Here is a 20,167-nt window from a genome sequence, read left to right on the forward strand (position 1 = left end):
ACTATAAATCCAGAAATTTCTCTGTGAGGTCGGTGCCTCTTCTATAAGTTGCGTGAATTTCCCAATCTAAGGGGGAGAGATTGAAACTGCACCCGGCTGAGAGAGACTCTGCCTCGGGGACGCTCAGCCCTCGAGCGCGCACGCTTAATGCAGCTAGATTAGAACTTATTTAATTACACACACACACACACACACACACACACACACACACACACACACACACACACACACATATATATATACACACATACACACACACACACGCATACATATACAGTGAGAAAAATAAGTATTTGAACACCCTGCTATTTTGCAAGTTCTCCCACTTAGAAATCATGGAGGGGTCTGAAATTGTCATCGTAGGTGCATGTCCAGTGTGAGAGACAAAAAAATCCAGAAATCACAATGTATGATTTTTTAACTATTTATTTGTATGATACAGCTGCAAATAAGTATTTGAACACCTGAGAAAATCAATGTTAATATTTGGTACAGTAGCCTTTGTTTGCAATTACAGAGGTCAAACGTTTCCTGTAGTTTTTCACCAGGTTTGCACACACTGCAGGAGGGATTTTGGCCCACTCCTCCACACAGATCTTCTCTAGATCAGTCAGGTTTCTGGGATGTCGCTGAGAAACACGGAGTTTGAGCTCCCTCCAAAGATTCTCTATTGGGTTTAGGTCTGGAGACTGGCTAGGCCATGCCAGAACCTTGATATGCTTCTTACAGAGCCACTCCTTGGTTATCCTGGCTGTGTGCTTCGGGTCATTGTCATGTTGGAAGACCCAGCCTCGACCCATCTTCAGTGCTCTGAGGGAAGGAGGTTGTTCCCCAAAATCTCGCAATACATGGCCCCGGTCATCCTCTCCTTAATACAGTGCAGTCGCCCTGTCCCATGTGCAGAAAAACACCCCCAAAGCATGATGCTACCACCCCCATGCTTCACAGTAGGGATGGTGTTCTTGGGATGGTACTCATCATTCTTCTTCCAAACACGGTTAGTGGAATTATGACCAAAAAGTTCTATTTTGGTCTCATCTGACCACATGACTTTCTCCCATGACTCCTCTGGATCATCCAAATGGTCATTGGCAAACTTAAGACGGGCCTTGACATGTGCTGGTTTAAGCAGGGGAACCTTCTGTGCCATGCATGATTTCAAACCTTGACGTCTTAGTGTATTACCAACAGTAACCTTGGAAACGGTGGTCCCAGCTCTTTTCAGGTCATTGACCAGCTCCTCCAGTGTAGTTCTGGGCTGATTTCTCACCTTTCTTAGGATCATTGAGTCCCCACGAGGTGAGATCTTGCATGGAGCCCCAGTCCAAGGGAGATTGACAGTCATGTTTAGCTTCTTCCATTTTCTAATGATTGCTCCAACAGTGGACCTTTTTTCACCAAGCTGCTTGGCAATTTCCCCGTAGCCCTTTCCAGCCTTGTGGAGGTGTACAATTTTGTCTCTAGTGTCTTTGGACAGCTCTTTGGTCTTGGCCATGTTAGTAGTTGGATTCTTACTGATTGCATGGGGTGGACAGGTGTCTTTATGCAGCTAACGACCTCAAACAGGTGCATCTAATTTAGGATAATAAATTGAGTGGAGGTGGACATTTTAAAGGCAGACTAACAGGTCTTTGAGGGTCAGAATTCTAGCTGATAGACAGGTGTTCAAATACATATTTGCAGCTGTATCATACAAATAAATAGTTAAAAAAATCATACATTGTGATTTCTGGATTGATTTTTTTTTTTAGATTATGTCTCACAGTGGACATGCACCTACGATGACAATTTCAGACCCCTCCATGTTTTCCAAGTGGGAGAACTTGCAAAATAGCAGGGTGTTCAAATACTTATTTTCCTCACTGTATGTATGTATATATATATATATATATATATATGCATTTCTTATGAAGAAAAATGGCAAAATGCAGCTTTATTAATAAGAGAGCACTTTGCACATTAGTTTGGAAAATGTTTTTTATTAATTCTATTGTATGCTTGTTTATTTAGGTTTTGTTTTTTAGTACTTGGTAAATATTTAAATTAAAAGTTGCAAAAGTTGAAGCAAATCTTATACAAGTGTTCAAAAATACTTAAGCATACATTGTTCAGTTTTGTAAAAATAATATATTTAAATTAAAGTGTTGCTCAATGGCATATTTTTGTTCTTAGTTCTGCTGCTAATGTTTTGTAGACTTTGTTATTAAAAGTGTTGTTTAGTAACCTGTTTTTGTGTTTTGCTTTGGTACCGAAAATGGTATCGAGTACCGTGAAATTTCACTGGTATTGGTACAGACTACTGAAATTTTGGTACCATGACAACACTAAGAGGTACTACTTCACTTTCCCAGACTTTCCCTGCCACAGTTCCTCTTTGGTGGAACGATCTTCCCGAACTCCACCTGAGCAGATGATTCTCTATATACATTCAAGAAAAATATAAATATGGATTTTTTAGTGAGCACTTGACCCAATCCTACTAAAGCACTAACTGTCTTCTTTCTTTTAATTATATATATATATATATATATATATATATAAAAAAAAAAAAAAGAAATATTATTTCACCTTTCTCTCTACATTTACTTCTTGGAGCAATTTAAAACTTTGTATCACAGCTCTTCTCATTTCATTGCCTCCTTAGGATTCATCAGTTTTGCCATATTGCATTACTGTATTGATAAAAGTGTCAGCTAAATTAATAACTATAAAATCACTGTAAAACCGATCGTATGGCTTCAGAAGACATGGATAAAATCACTGGAGTCGTATGGATTTCCTGTGTGCTGCCTTTATGTCCTTTTGGAGCTTGGAAGTGGAGTTTAGACTCAACTGACATACATTTTATAGATATATTTACATCATAACCCATCAAAATATCTTTTTAATATCTTGTGTTCCACTGAAGAAAGTCATCTGAGTTTGAGATGGTATTAGGTTGAGTAAATGCTGAGAGAATTATAATTTTGGGGAATCAATTATTTCTTTAAAGAATTGTTTATTATTTTAATTAGGAATTACTGTTTTTATTTATTTTTCCCATTTCAAATAGCAGATGCTAGAGGTGGGGGCAAGTCACACATGTGCAAGTCTCAAGCAATTCTCAAGTCCTCACCTTCAAGTCCCAAGTCGGCAATGCATAAATTCAAAGCAAGACATGTAGGGCTGCAACAACTATAAACAATGAAAATAATGAAATCAGACAACTAATTTAATTATCGTTTAGTTGGATATTTGCGGTGAGTACGGAGAATCTCCATCAGTGCAGTCACTTTACAGCCCAGTGAAAATGTGTTGCATGATAAAACTCAAACTATTAATGCAAAAGAAGGAAAGCACTTTCCACACAGCTGTTGCCATCACAAGTGGTCAAAAGGCTAAACCAGAGACAGTCACATACTACAACAGAACCAAGTTCGGAGTAGATGAGATCAAATGGCGAGGAAATACTATGTGAGAGCACACACACATGTAGATGGCCAGCGGCTGTGTTTTATAATATCCTTGACCTGTCTGCGAAACATGCTTCCATCATGTTCAAGAAATGCACAAATTAGAGAATGTCACGTAGGAACTTCATAATGCGACTGGCATATGAACTTTGCTACGGCCATATGAGAGCAAAAGCCACACAGCTGACGCAGAGCCATATAGAGAGAGAGAGTTGCGACAACTCCATTGACTCCAATGGAACGTTTTTTTTTTACAGCAATGGCGGCTCGTGGAGCCTCTCAATAGTTCCCAGAAGTAGCAGCAAACACATGCCGCGCCGTAAAGATGCAGCAGAACAAACCGTTTGCTACGCACTTTTAAAAGGTGAGACGTTTAAAGAATAACATTATCTTATTCTGTATATTATCAGTACATCTAAACAAAAATAACTTGTAAATTAAAACCCTATAGTTGAGTATTACTCATTAAATTAGGAGATAAGGGATGTTATCGGATAACTAACAGATTAGGCAAGGATTGGAGCTGGATAAAGTTAGTAACGAACACCCTATTAATTGTAAAATCTGTTCTCTTGATTCAGTTTCATCCATCGTTTAAAAAAAAAAAAAAGTAATATCATAATATATTATTACAATTTAAAATAACTGTTTTCTATTTTAATGTATTTTACAATGTAATTTACTCCTGTGATGCCAAGCTGAATTTTCAGCCTCATTACTTTTGAACGGCAGTTTATATACACGAGTATGCTTAAGTTGTTTTAAAGCTGAATATATTGTGTATATGAATAAGTATTGTAAGAATTATACATTAGATATATAATATTTATAATACATAATTATATTACTATATATAGAATTGTAAACAATAAGCTTCATTTCACTAAATTTTACATTTACGTAACTGCTGCTAATAGATAATAGTTCATAGACCCCTTGTGCAGTGCGAGCTGGAAATCACCTGTCACCAGCCTGTCTCTGTACTATCTGAAAAGTCATAAATATGACATTAGTTACCATGAGATTAGTGAAAACAATAAACATGAGGTAACATAAAAAGGCAACAGAAACCCTAGCCTGAAATAAGTTGAGGCAAATAATGGTAAGCGAACACTAATCCTCAAATATTAGCTGATTTGATATTTTATAAAAACAACATCGCTGTAATATACTCATGCTACATACATATGTCGGTGTGTTACATAAATATATAAAATAAATGCATTTATTGACTACTAATTACCAGAAATCGCAGTTCTGTCACTCTACTATAACAGTTTGAAATGCCCGCCAAAGCACTTCCTGGAACAATCTGAAGTCTACGTGAATCACGTGACGATCAAGCATTTAGAACTTCCGTTGTCGCAACTCTCTCTCTATATGGCTCTGAGCTGATGGTGCGAGGACTCAGGCAGGAGCAGCTGATGATGGAGTGGAAGGCAGTGCCAAGTGTGGAGAAACTGCAAGAAAAACAAAACTAAGGACACTTGATGTGAATGATGTGTGGTGGTTGCCCCCAAAACAACCAGATGCCTTGTTCAAGTGAGCCCACTTTAATGAAAATATTATGCTGTAAAATCATTATGAACTAATTCTCCTAATAGTTTTACAGCATGATATTTTTGCTCACAGTAAAACAAATATTGCTTTCTAAATCAGTTTGTTTTCCCACAGTATAGCGAATGTTCATATTAACCGTTTTGGCCATTTTGTGTTAGGCCTATGTGTGTTTCATACATGTCTAAGGTTTTTACTATGCATTGAAATACACATTGGTGATGTTTTTATAAGCTATTGTATTGATTTGTTTTTAATTTTACAAATAATAGAATATAAATAATAACATTTGTATCTGTAATTAGCTACAATAGCAAGTTATGTGGTTGTAGATGAACTAATACATTTTCACATTCATTTGAATTTAAATTTCGTGTCCTGTGATTTATTATTAATATAAAGGATTCATTTATTCATGGATTTTGATTCCAGTGGTGGCCGCATAGGATTGTTTCTGATTCGTTTTGTCCAAATATTTCCAATAACTCCAGAGCGTTGTAAAGTCCAAAAGAGAACATGTTTTTATCTAACGAAATATTCTGCCTCAATCCATGTTTGTTGGCGTTTAGACTTTCAAAAACCTTTTCATTGTGGTGAAAAAACTTGCTGGACACAAAGCGAGACGCGCACCTTCAAGGGCAGTCTAGCACCTCATATATATATATATATATATATTTTAGTCTAGCACTATTATATATTACAAAAAAGATCGTATTATGTAGGCATATATCTGCGTTCGCTTGGCGCTCCGTGCTCCATTTAATCCATATTATTCTATTTTATTCAAATTGAAGATTTTGTTCAAGGATTTTTTAAATTTTTCAGGGTGATGATGTCATAATACATGACGACAGACATTAGAAGCTTCATTCTAAAGCCTCAAAGTTTTGAATGTAAATATGCCATGAAAAAATTACATTAGGTACAGTCTAGTATGAACTGTCAGAATGACCGCTATTAAGATGTAACGCTGGGATGTTTCCTTTAATGAGCTCCGCCACAGTTTATTCCACAACGGTACATACTTCTGAATGTACTTTTTTTTTTTTTTTTTTTTATAATTCCCTAATACTTTGGGATCTACATAAAATAAACTATGAAAGTTTAGAGTGCATCTGGACTGATCTGTGTAATTTTTCCTCCATCAGGGGTGAACTGCTTCTCTCCTGCGTCATCATTACAGTTTATTGTGATTTCATGTTACGTTAAATGAGATCAAACAACTATTCCACAACGAACATTTTTCTCGTCAATTTTGTATTTTCGACGATGTCAATAATGTTGACTAAACGTTTCAGCCCTAATGCAAATGATAATATGCTTTTAAACTCACCTGCTTTAGTTGCTTGAATAAATCCGGGTGTCTGTCTTTCATGTGCTTTATTAAGTTTGATGTTTTTCCTCCTTTCGTCAGAAAATTGCAAAAGCAGCGTTTACAAATAGGTTTTTGCTGATCTATGATGTTTCACTAACCTATGAATTTCCAAACCTGGCTTTTTCCACTTTTCTTTTCGACAAGATTCAGTTGAGACTCCGCAGCAGCAGCTACTTTTGCTGGTCGTCATCTTTTGCTTGTGAGCGTTCAGAAGTTCCCGACTCTACATGGGTAGACCCGGTACCTCCAGAAATTCTGGTATCGTAAATTATAATTTTTTTGAGTACCGACTTGGTACCGGAGTACCGGTATTTTTGACAACACTAATCCATATCATGAAACACATCGATGGCCTACTGTTGCACTGCGCTCAAGCAAATAAATGCATCAACAGTTGGCTCATCGTAACGTTGAATATAAGTGCTTGAATCCATTTGCGGGTTTGAGAATGTGACGAAACACAAACATTTTTATTCCAAACAACTGGACATTTTCATCACTCTCCTCAATATGTAACAATACTTCATTTGAATTTCATGCCAACACTACAATGCAACCGTAAAAATGTATGTCATTGACATCTAAAGATCTCCAGGTAAACTGGCTAACTTTGAAGAGTTGAACTTCATTCTCCTCTGGCCTTGTTGCACTTGGGAAGACTATGCACTACAGCAAACTCACAGATCGGAAAAAAACCAATTGGACCTCGTTTTTACACTGGTTTCTTTTCTACTGAAGACTTGAAGACTGGAATTTCTGTTAATTTTGCTGCAACATTATCCTGTATACTAGTTCATAATAAAGGGTTTCTTAATAAGCTATACATTTATATTGAAATAGTGTAGAGGTTTGTGTTTCTTTACATATTAAAGAGTACTCCCAATTAGTTCCACACAATAATGTAAAGATATTCTAAACTGATTATGCAAAAAAACAAAAACAAATTTGTTGTATCAGCTTGGGATCAGTATCGGCCGATACTGAGATATTCCGTTATCGGAGTCACAAGAGAAAGTGGTATTGGTGCATCCTTAACCCAAATCTACAAGATTACATTACTGATTGTATTTTTTTTTTTTCCATATCTTTTGTAATCAGTAGTATCTGATAACAATTCACAAGTAATCTGCCCAGCACTTGTTAAACACGCACTCTCTCTCTCTCTCTCAAACCCACTAACCTATGCACTCTCTCGCAAACCCAATAACCTATACACACTAACAATACACAAACACAATCTCTCACACAGGCACGCACACACAATGTTTTAAACTCATATTTTGCATCAAATAAAACAGAAATATTGATGACTGACTTTTTTATACCTTAATTGGGCAACGTATCCTGGGAGATACAACTCATAAAATCTTATATATATATATATATATAAAACATATCAAAAGTAAAACATATCCAAAGGAATTTAAGTAAATGATATAAATAGTGACATGAAATGATTGTTTGCCAATCATTTTCCACTCTTGGCTGTTTTAGGGTTAACTAACAATAATCACGAATATAATACCAAGGGCAATATTCCACAATTATGATTTTTGTCATAATTGTGAAGCCCTACCTACAACCGTAGGAAGGGCTGCACAATTATGAAAAAAAATCATAATGGTTAGCCTTCGGCTTAAGAAACAAACTAAATTATGGGCAGCAACAAACTAAATTATGGGCAGCAGAGGAACTGGAAAAAAACTGGTATTACAATAAAAAAAAAAGTAATGACCATAGGCCTTAATAGGTTACTTACAAAACATGATAAATCTAACCATGACACATTTATAGTTAGAGTTGGACCACTTTCTTTCAACTGATCAGTTATAGTGTGTATATAATTACATGAACTGTGCACACTGTACCTTTGTGGTCATTAGATGGAGATATCCTGAGGAACCAGACAGGAGAAGATGTTTTCCATCTGGAGAAATCTCAAAGTCCTTCACCCTTTGCTCCTTCAGACCTGGCATAAAAACATTCAAACGCATATGGTTGTGTTCTTTATATCTTAAATTCTTGCTGCAGTATTGTTTAATGTTGTATTAATTCATTTAAATTTCCATCACCCATCATGAGCTATCATGTGTACATGAGTTTTATCATTTTAGTTAACCAGAGTATTTCCTGGGTCTTCGGTGGTGGCTGACTTACACACACTGTACACATACATCAATTCACGTGAAGTTGGTTTATTACATATTTGCAATTAATTAATATTTAATGTAATTATATAGTTGTATGTCATGCATACAATTACAGTGTAGCATTAGAACAGAACATTTATAACATGGAGGAAATCTCTTAAATTTGTCCATAATTCTTGAAGGTCTAGACTTTAGAGTCCTTTATTCTACATTAGGGCTGTAATGGTATGATATTTCCATGGTAAAATATCATCACAAAAAATAAATAAATAAATAAATAAATAAATAAATTAAGGTGCATTCCTAATAGCAGATTAATTTTAGTTATAGCTAAATATAGATTTAAAAAAAAAAAAAAAAAAGTGTTCCTACTGCAATTTAACAATGTCAAACAATGTTTTAATTATGATTTTCAGAGACTGAATTTGGCCAAAAAAAATAAATATTTTTTTTAAATTACTGCCTAGGTTTACAGATCAGATATGCATTTGATTAGTTGCTTTTGTAATATATTTTGATTTCAAATAATACTTACTGAAAATGTGTAATTGTAATTTACAGTTTATTGGTGTTTTTCCAGTATGGTCTATTTTCACTGTCCATTTCCTGTATTACCTTTAGTACTTTACAAAAAAAACATTATTATCAGTATCATTAAACACATCGATGGCCTACTGTTGCACTGTGCTCAATCAAATAAATGCATGAACAGTCGGCTCATCGTAACGTTGGATATAAGTGCTTGAATCAATTTGCGGGTTTAAGAATGTGACGAAGCACACACATATTTATTCCAAACAACTGGACATTTTCATCACTCTCCTCAATATGTAACAATACTTCATTTGTATTTCATGCTATCACTACAATGAACCACATAAAAATTAATATCATTGTCATCAATCGATCTCCAGGTAAGCTGGCTAAGTCAAGTCAATTTTATTTGTATAGCGCCTTTCACAACACACATAGTGTCAAAGCAGCTTTACAGAAGATCAGGCATTAACAGACGATAAAATTGTAATGTCTATAATGTCAATGAATCATTATTGTGTAATTAGATAAAATACGATTGTTAAACAGGTTTAAAAATAATTATATTTAATTATATACAATAATTATATTGTATTAAATAATAATTGTATTAATAACCCCAGTGAGCAAGCTGAAGACGACTGTGGCAAGGAACACAAAACTCCATAAGATGTTGATTAATGGATAAAAATAACCTTGGGAGAAACCAGACTCACTGTAGGGGCCAGTTCCCCTCTGACTAACATCATGAATATAATGTAAATATCACTTGTGTATAGTTAGTCATGGTTTAAAATAAGGGTCAGTGTTTAAACATCGATTTTGTTTGAACTGTAAGATTAATTACCAATGACTTTGTGAACTTCTGCAGTTAATCCAGGATGGACTTCATAGATGCAATTGTCCTTGTTAATTGGCTGATGGCTAACTTTCATGAGGAGCTAGATCTCCTGCTACCCTCCTTCCTAGAAGATGGCAGGCCACTTGTGGTTCTTGGGGATTTCAACATAAACCAAGACAAGCAACAGGCCACTGAACTTCATACTCCCGTGGCCTTGTTGGACTTGGGAAGACTATGTACTACCGCAACTCACAGATCGGACAAACGGTTGGACCTAATTTTTGCACAGAACTGTTCCACCACAAATGTTCTTGTTACTCTTTAACACGTTTCTGATCACTACTTCGTTCAATTCAACATGACTCTCCCATCTATATGTAAACAGACTCCCCCTTTGTGTCCTTTTATCATAACCTCCATTCTCTTTCACCCACCTGCCTTTTAACTGCAGTTTCAAACTCTCTCCTCACACAATTTATTTTCCACCCTGGATGAACACCCTATGCTCTACTTTAACAACCTGTCTAGACAGCAGCTGTCCTCACCAATCTAGGCCAGCACGTATGACACCACCCAACCCCTGGCTCTCTGACCTTCTTCGTGAACATCGGACTGAACTCAGGGTGGCTGAGAGATGGCGAAATCTAAAGTTCCAGCAGATCCAAGTATCAGTCTCTGCATGCTTCCTTTTCTGATAATGTTAAATCTGCAAAAACTTCCTTTTATCAGGACAAGATCAACAACACCACCACCAGAGTCCCACAGCCTATTTAGTACATTCAACACACTCCTCTGTCCTCCGCCTCCACCGCCTGACACCTCACTGACAGCAGATGTCTTTGCCACTTTTTTTTACCAAGGTTACAGCCATTAGCAGTATATTCTCAGCACCACCACGCTCGCTAAAACACCCACCACCTGTATGCAGCTCTTCCATCTTCTCTCCCCTGTCTGACACAGAGATCTCTAAACTCCACTCCAACCACCTGCCCCTTAACCCTATTCCTTCCCACCTTCTCCAAACCATCCCTGTCCATCCTACCAGCACTCACACACATAATTAAGATCTCTTATTACAGGTACTTTTCCCACCACGTTTAAGCAGTGTAAGCAATGTACACCTGCATCCATCTGACGCAGGTGTACACTGACACGTCCGTAAAACAAGCCCTTATAATAAATCTCAGACTGATTGATGAATTAAAATGCATAATGAATTGCTGTGACCTGTAGGCCAATGACAGTCTAATGTTCAATAATATGGGAAAAAAAAAAAATTGCATTCAAAGGCCACTTTTTGTATAGCCTTTTTTTAATGCTCGAGTGCTTAAATAATGTAATGCATTTTAATTGTATGTATTATTACACACACACACATATATACACATATATATATATAACTATTTATAATTATTTAATCATTATATATTGTTTTATTGTTATTTGAGGGGCTTTCTCAGCAAATATTTTATGTATGCAATTGTTTGCGATTAATTAATCAGGACCGAATGTAATTAATTTGATTAAAAATCTTAATCTATTGACAGCCCTAGCCTAAAACACATTTAGATACTTTAACTACAATGGGCAAAGTTTTAATAAAAATAAAGTCTTACAGATTCCCAGAGAGATTACTTAATATGAAACAACATTATTTTTGTCATAGTTCACCATTTTAATTTTAGTAAGGTTGATAGTTTAAAAAGCCTTGTAGGGGCCTGGGTAGCTCAGAGAGTAAAGACTCAGCAACTACCACACCAGGAGTCTCGAGATCGAATCCAGGGCATGCTGAGTGACTCCATCCAGGTCTCCTAAGCAACCAACTTGGCCTGGTTGCTATGGAGGGTAGAGTCACATAGGGTAACCTCCTTGTGGTCGCTATAATGTGGTTCTCTCGCGGTGGGGCGCGCAGTGAGAGGTGCGTGGATGCCGCGGAGAATAGCGTTAAGCTTCCACATGTGCACCATGTCTCCGTGGTAACGTGCTCAACAAGCCATGTGAGTAGATGCACAGGTTCACGGTCTAAGACATTGAGGCAACTGAGATTCATCCTCCACTACTCAGATTGAGGCGAGTCACTACGCCACCACAAGGACTTATAATTGAAGTTGGTGCATGCCACTTTTCCTTAGTGGTTTATAGCCATTTAAAATCAGAATAATCATAATCCGTGCAAGTGATCCTATCTGTGCCATCGTGTCTCTGGTAGGATAGCCTGCAGCAGATAAGTTGCACAAGTGTTTGTGGTGCTTGGCATGCAAAACCAGGCTTTCAGATGAAAAACATTTAAAGCTTTAAAAGAAGAACATAAGATGAATCATTAAATATGATTTGATGGCCCGGAAATTTGTTTGGGTGGCTGCAGAAACATTTTCAATGCAGACCCTGTTAACATGCATAATATAAAAAACGTGTTCAATTAGTTGCTGAAGATTTGCCATTACAGACATGGATGCATCGTTAAACAATGTCTGCTGAAAAAAATTAACATTTAACTGTAACCACAAGTAAATTAAACTCTCCTGCTTTTACCCTGGTAGCGAATTCACACAAGTATGGACTAGCCCCAAACCTCACCTCGGACAGTGGACACGGGGATAATTTTGCCTTCCATCATGTCATAGATGTAGAAGAGCTTGTTCCTCATTCCAGTGGCCACAACATGTTCCCCATCATTGCTAAAAGAAGCTTTATGAACTGGAAAATTCTCCAGATGGATGCTTTGGATTTTGGGGTTGCTCTTGCCATCAACCTGTTTAACAGCAACTGTTAGGGTTATTTTATGTAGTGGAGTTCATTCAAAACTACCATTGTCTAGAGAAGAAACAAAAACTGTTATTTTGAGTCAGAGCTTTCAATTAATTTGTTCAACTAGTTCACAAAAGCAGTCTTAATGATTCATTCACTAATCCGATTCTTGAGTTCCCCATTCATTATAATGGTAATTGCATGGAAATAAACAGACACTGTAGCTGACCTGAAAGAGTGATATAGAGTGATCCAGACCTGCCGTCATCACAATCTGAGCAGATGGGTGAAACTGTACTGTCGTAAGCCGATCATCACCTGGACGTGCATTATTAGCATTCAAGCACTTTTTTATCTGCCACCAAGAGAAAAAAAAATTAGGCTAATACTACAATAGACTAAATACTTTATTTCACGTCACATTTAATGCAAGTTTTGCCTATAGTGAAAAGTAGGGACGTTTTTTTCCCCCATGGCCCAAATGGAAACAGATCATTTTTTTTTTTTTTCAGATTTTCTGCAGGGGTAGAATCTGTGGAATTCAGTGAAATATAGAACTGGAAAAACTGTGAAATACTTTAAAATTGACAATGTCCCAGGGTACCCATTTTCTAATCATGCAAGTACAGTTCTTATCTACTTAAATGGGAAAAGACAGAAATATTACCTTTTATTAACATAAGAAATCACAAATAGAATCTGGTAACAATAGAGCGCAACAGTCTGGTTCCACCAATCAGAGAACCACAGCTAACAAAACGTGCCTCGGACCGACCGCCTGCTCCCATGATGCATTGTGAATGACAATCGAGCCGGTCTCCTTAAACTACTTATATATTTCTACAAATCTGAATATATAGACAGATATAGACCCATGTCTATGTCTGAAATGTCTTTTCAAATAATATTTAGCCTCAAAACAAACTTTGTGATGTTGTGATTCTCCTCTGAGCTGGTTAATTTTGTTCATGGCTCACAACTCTTTAATGAAGGATTTTATAAAAAGACTATGAAAGAAATGAAAGGAGAAAATATTTCCAGAACCTAGACAGCTGAAAAAGTGGGCAATGGGGTAATGGTTATTTTAGGTTTTATTTGTATTATTTAGGTTTTATTTGTTAAATTTTTATAACCATAAACTAACCTATCCAGAACATTGCATTATGTTTTTGTAGGACAACCTAATAAGAACTTAAAACGCTCCATAACGGTTATTTTTAGGATTTATTTTTCACTCACATTTTCAAATTATATTATAATATTTTTTTTTTTCATAAATGTAGCACAGAGGTTTATGGACAGCAATGACTGACAATAGTACAGTACAGCAGTAGAAGATCACAGTGTATATGGGATTTAATGCATCATAATGAACAGATGTGAAATGCATACATACAATATGTGCCTTCTATCTTACTCTCTGCATCTGATACTTGGACGTGAATTTGATCCGCACCCATTTTATTCCTTGACAGACATTTGTGACCGCTCAATTTAAAAATTAACAGTCATTCCAACAGACCCACTCACTAATTGACATTTGATTATTGATTTCCTCAAAACATAATTACTTCTAGATTAAATATAGATGTTACTGATTCAATAAAGATTTGACTCATATAATTGAAAATAACATGATGGGTCTGTTCCAAAACCTTGTGAGCTTCCTCCAGAGGTGGCATTTTAATGAATCGCTGGCACGCTCCCAACGAGTAGCCTGTTCCAAAAGGTAGGTTTTAATTATGATGCATCCCAAGATATCTAGTTTTGGCCAAATTCTAAGGTAGCACGTATGTATCCTTCGTATGCATTGGTATACGATCCCAGAATGTACTGCAATGAGCGGATGGAGAAGCGAGAGAAATTTAATTATAACTCTACTTAATTACATAAAAGTATCCATAAAAAAGTTTAATAAGATAGAAAACTGACTATTTTACCCAAAATGTGTATGCTATGAATATTTATGCTCAAGATGATGTTTATTAATTAATCTCGCACCTCCAGTATTGAAATCAGTTGCGAGTGGAGTCTCGGCTGTGTCTAGAACAGAAATCATCAAACCTGTTCCTGGAGGCCCCCAACACTGCACATTTTGAATATTTCTCTTTTCTGACACACCTAGTTCAGGTTTTGGGAGTCTCCACTCTGAGCTGATGAGTTGAATCAGGTGTGTTTGATAAGGGAGAAATCCAAAATGTGTAGTGTTGGGGGGCCTCCACGAACAGAATTGGGAATCACTCGTCTAGAAGATAACCATCTGAATGCAAGTAAAAACGCTGACTACTACACCTGGGGTCAAAAGTTTGAATCCAGGGCATGCTGAGTGACTCCAGTCAGGCTAAGTAACCAATTGGCCCTGTTGCTAGGGTGGGTAGTCACATTGGGTTAACATCCTCGTAGTCGCTATAATGTGGTTCTCGCTCTCGGTGGGGCACGTGGCGAGTTGTGCATGGACACCACAGAGAAGAATACCGTGAATTCTCCACACGTGCTAGGTCTCCGCAGTATTGCGCTCAACAAGCCACATAAGATGCGCAGACTTACTGTCTCAGATGCGGAGGCAACTGAGATTCGTCCTCTGCCACCTAGATTGAGGAGTCACTAGGTCACCAAGAGGACCTTGAGTTTAGGAATTATCTTTTTAGATTTTGGAAATGTATGGGTTCGGGAATACTTGAATGGATTAAGTTATTATCGGTACTAACAAATGGACTAATTTCAGATTCAGTTACAGATTCAGTTTCTAATTTTTATGAATTTCTTTCCCCATTATTGTTCTGTCTTGCCCTGGAACCATTAGCAGCTGCGATAAGGAGGATGTTTTTCCAGGGGTGATTGCGGGAGTTGTGGCGCATAAGCTTCTGCTTTACGCAGATGATATTTTATTATATGTCTCCAACTCTTCTAGATCTATGCCTTGCCTCCACAGAATTATTCATTCCTTTTCCAAGTTCTCAGGATACAAAGTCAATTGGCCTAAATCCGAAGATTTGGCAGCGTACTGTCCGATAACAGCTTTCCAGCCAGGTGCCTTCAAGTGTCCTAAAAGTGGCATTAAGTATTTGAGAATTTTATTCCCAGCAAATGTGTCTGATTTAGTGGAGTTAATTTTGATCCCTTAATAAAAAGGTTTTCAAATGATGTGGACAGATGCTATCCCCCTCTCTTATTTCAAGCAATTTGATTAAGTCCTTCATTTGAAATGGTAAGCCTCCGAGGTTAAATTTCAATAAGTTACATAGGCCGATTGACAAAGATGGGTTAGGCCTACCCAAGATTTTGTTTTATTACTATGCATTCGGTCTTAGACATTTGGCTCATTGATCACTTCCACTTGAGAGCACCTCCCTGGTTTTCTATTGAAAAGGAAGTACTTGCCTCATCTCGCCACTGCAAAGCTTTTCGATAAAACAAATCAGAGAAATTTAGTCACACCCAGTTATCTTGCATTTACACTCGATACGGACAAAAAAAAAAAAAAAAAAAAAGTCTGGTGTGTTTAATTCGGATATTTATTTAAACGTAGCCTCGCGCGTATGGCTTAACTCTAAACTATGTATTAATAAATCCAATCTGACCAACAAAAAGGGGATTGTGATCGGGGTTAATACACTCGGTGACCTATATGAGAGTATTGAGACCTTTTGAAAATTTGGTTCAACATTTTGGTATTCCCAGATCTCAATTTTATAAGCATTTACAGCTGCAGAATCTGCACTGTTTTTGGGAGTGGCACGCACCCCCTAGTGCGGCAGATACTCTGAGTGGTGACTGCTGCTTTTGGAAAAGGTCATGAGGCATCAGTGTATTACTCCCTACTAATCCAGAGTCTGGGGAACGGAGCTTTAAATTCTCTCAAAAATTATGGGAGAAAAATTTGTATTTGTTTTTGGAAGACGGAGTGTGGGGTAAGTCTGCATCTAGAGATGCAAGAGTGCGCCTTATGCAATTTAAGATTCTACATAGATTTTATTGGACCCCTTCTGAATTGTATAGGCTTGGTCTTAAGGACACACCCACCTGCTGGCGATGCCATTCAGCAGATGGAGACACCACCCATGTTTCTTGGGGGTGTTGTAAGATACAGGAGTTCTGGTTGAGGGTCCAGAATTTTATGGGCGACATATCGTGTACTTTGATCTCCTTTTGCCCAAGGCTCTTTATTTACATCATTGATGTAGGAGATAAGTACATGAAGAATTGGATCCTGGCCAGTGTTAAGGTGGGCAGACAGGTTATCCTTAGAGGATAGAAATCAGCTGGAGCCCCCTTGTTTTGTGAGTGGTACGAGGAGATGGGCAAGGTGGCTGCTTGGAAAGAGTTGTCATATAGAAGGCTAGGCAACATGGTTCTGCTCATCAGGAGGTGGGGCAACTATTTGGCCTTTTTGAAGGGCTCTTGGGGAGGGGCAGTGGAGGGAAATGTGTTGTTTTAAATGTCTGTTGTAGCTTTATTGTTTTTGAACATATACTTTTTCCAAATGTATTTCTAAATATTTTCTACCGTTTTATTGTGTTTGTGTGTCTTTTGTCAATTGTATTTGAACACTGGGGTATCAGTTTATGTTAGGTGGTGGGGTGGTTAATGTTCAGGAGGAAGAGTTGTAAAATATAATGTGATTCCAAATATTCTTTTATTGTTTTTATTATATTTTTTATAATAAAAAATGTAATGACAAAAAAAAAAAAGTATGCATAATGTTCCTTTTTTAAATACATCCATATCAACATTTAAATCACTATGCAAACACCTCAACTCAAAACTAGCCAGCCCAGTAATATGGTCAAAATAAATTAATGAGAATCCCTTGGCTTTGTAAAAAGCCTTACTCCACTGGATTTTATTCCCCCTCCTAAAAGTCTATGCTGACTGTCAGTTTCAAGCATTTCAACTATTTCAATTTCATTTTGTTGCCTGAGAAATGACAGTGGTTTTTACTTAGAGGTTTGCGGTCACACAGATATAATCCCACATATATGCTTGCACTAATGTAGTGTACATAATTATAAATATGATGCAATCTCTGGATCATCATTCTAAATAATAAAAGGGCCATTCTGGTTGCATCTACGTACTTCAACTTTTTTCTGTGCATCTAAATTTCGGAAAATAAAACTAAACACAATGGACATAAAATTAGTCAAACGCACAAACTGAACAAAAGACAAAACCTTAATAGCTCCTTTTGGAAGGCCGTCTGATGAGCCAATAAAATTTCCAGTCCTTCGCAGCAATTCTTCACTATCATCCTCATCTTCACACTCATCTTCTGCTTGTAAAAAATACAAAATGTAAGAATACAATAAGTATAGTTTGATCTCCAAAGTCCTTCTGCTGTATTTTCTCAAAATGTAATTTCTTATTACCTTTTCCATGACTCTTCCTCACAGTCACTTCTGCCCAGTCAGGTGTTCCGCCCATTGCTTTCTGAAATCTGTTAAAACAAATTATTTGTAAATTTCATTTCACATTGGATTTTTTTTTTTTTTGTCTTTTTGTCACCCATGACTTACTGTTCCTTTAAGCGCTGCTGTAACTTTTGTTTTGTTATCTTGGCTTCTGCTTCACTCTTTTTAATGTCCTTGCGAAAGCGATTCATCATATCAATCCTAAATAACAGAAAACAAGCTGTAAGAAAGATCACATTAAAGATAGAACTGACAATTGGCCCTTCGCTAAGCTCCGCCCAGCCTTGGTAACCGTTGCCCGCTCTGACAAGCTTTGCAGAACTTCTAAAAGGAATGATTGGGAGATTGAATGCCACTGTTTTTGTACAAATATTATATAAGAAAATATAAATTGAATATATTAAAAACATTCTAATTTCTTATTCTTGCTCATTTTAAACAATGACCTGCACTGCACATAAATAACTAATATAGGCATTGTATTAATGCTGGTTAGCCAGAGGGGAGCTGGCCCCCACTGTGAGCCTAGTTTCTCCCAAGGTTATTTTTCACCTTTAACCAACATCTTATGGAGTTTTGTGTTCCTTAACCCAATTCACAGATGCCTTCGGCTTGCTCACTGAGGTTGTAAATACAATTATTTATTTTTATAGACAATTTACAATCGTATTTAATAAAATTACACAATGATGACCAAGACTTTATAGATATTACAGTTTTCATGTTTTGTTAATGCATGATTTTCTTTAAATCTCTGGGGTCGCATCCTGCTGGATTTTTTCGTCATTACAGCGGAAACCGCATTAAAATACTCCGTCATTTTGGGGCATACAGATAAGTGTAAGACATCATTAGAGACAATAAATGGACTACTTTTATTTGTGTACACTCACAATAACAACAAAACCTTGTGCTTTTGTAAAATAAAGAAAACAAAAAGGGTGCGATTTCAGCTGTCTCTGTGTTCACAAGCATATTTCTGAAATGCGTCACAAAAATTAACTGAAACTCCGCGAATACTTCACACAAACATGAAACAAATGTCTAAATAAAGCTTAAAATGTATACTTTTAAATAAAACAATTCAAATTTAAAATAAATATTCTCCTGCAATGTAATCTGTACGATACAAAGTGATGAACAATTTCTCCTGGCTCAGCTAATTATCCCTAATGTGATCACACCAACGGGCAGAGGGCGCCATTCATACGGTGATGTGCTGAGCCGATCAATGCAAATGGTAAACGCCCCCAACTGTGCCTAAAAAAAGCATCAAGTTCATTCACTTTTCTGCACGTTTGGAAGATGCCACGATACACAGGTGAGGAAACTCCATGGATAGTGATGAAGTGTTAACATTTTCCTCAAAAGAAGAGCGGGACTCCGATGCACGTTTGCATTTTGAAGAGTGATTTGATCCAGCAGAGGATATAATTTCGGATGAGTAAGTCATTTAGATTTACTTTCATATTAGTTGACATGCTATTTTATATAAACATGTACATATTTTACTAGTGGGACTGTTTTCAGACATGCCAGCCAGGATTCAGAGCATTGAAATATGTCCTAATAGGCAAGTTTTAGTTACATGCGTTTAACTAAACAACATTTAGTTAAATGTTGTTATCGGCTAAAGCAGGCATTTAAATTGTATGCTGTATGATATAAATATGATATGTACTATGATATAAAATAATACGAATGTTTAGATTATATTTTAACTAGTGTTTATGCTGCCTCATTATCATCAACAAAGCTTGTGCTTCCAAATATGTGTTTGATTGAAAATGTGTCAAATGTAGGGCTGGGCGATATGGCCAAAATTGTTATCACTATAATCTTTTTCATATTGTTCGTTATCGATATTTATCACGATATACATTTACACATTGCACCTTTTTTTTTCCAAAGTTGAGGGAAGAAGAAAAATTCATTCTAAACAGTCAAAATAGTCTCTACAAAACTGCACAGGGGGTCCAGAGACGGCCAAAGCAGTGGGGTCTGCGGGATCTTTTACCAATTTTACCGTCTTTTACCGTTTATCAATTGAAAATGAATGTTAAAAAGATCATCTGTTTGTTCTGAAGCATAATGACAGC

General features: G+C 36.7%; 1 protein-coding gene across 1 annotated transcript in view; it reads right to left on the reverse strand.

The window, feature by feature from the left end:
* Positions 1-19,272, reverse strand: part of LOC127619690 (U3 small nucleolar RNA-associated protein 18 homolog) — a 59,172-nt gene extending 39,900 nt beyond the window's left edge. The window contains exons 1-7 of the mRNA XM_052092639.1: positions 19,253-19,272; positions 18,174-18,269; positions 18,027-18,094; positions 17,832-17,929; positions 12,887-13,012; positions 12,487-12,661; positions 8,253-8,353 (exon numbers count right to left, since the gene is read on the reverse strand). Of these exons, the coding sequence (XP_051948599.1) occupies positions 8,253-8,353; positions 12,487-12,661; positions 12,887-13,012; positions 17,832-17,929; positions 18,027-18,094; positions 18,174-18,269; positions 19,253-19,272 (684 nt within the window). The remainder of the gene's footprint in view (positions 1-8,252; positions 8,354-12,486; positions 12,662-12,886; positions 13,013-17,831; positions 17,930-18,026; positions 18,095-18,173; positions 18,270-19,252) is intronic.
* Positions 19,273-20,167: the final 895 nt, after the last annotated feature.

This window comes from Xyrauchen texanus, chromosome 26 (genome assembly GCF_025860055.1).
Source record: "Xyrauchen texanus isolate HMW12.3.18 chromosome 26, RBS_HiC_50CHRs, whole genome shotgun sequence".
NCBI lineage: Eukaryota > Metazoa > Chordata > Actinopteri > Cypriniformes > Catostomidae > Xyrauchen > Xyrauchen texanus.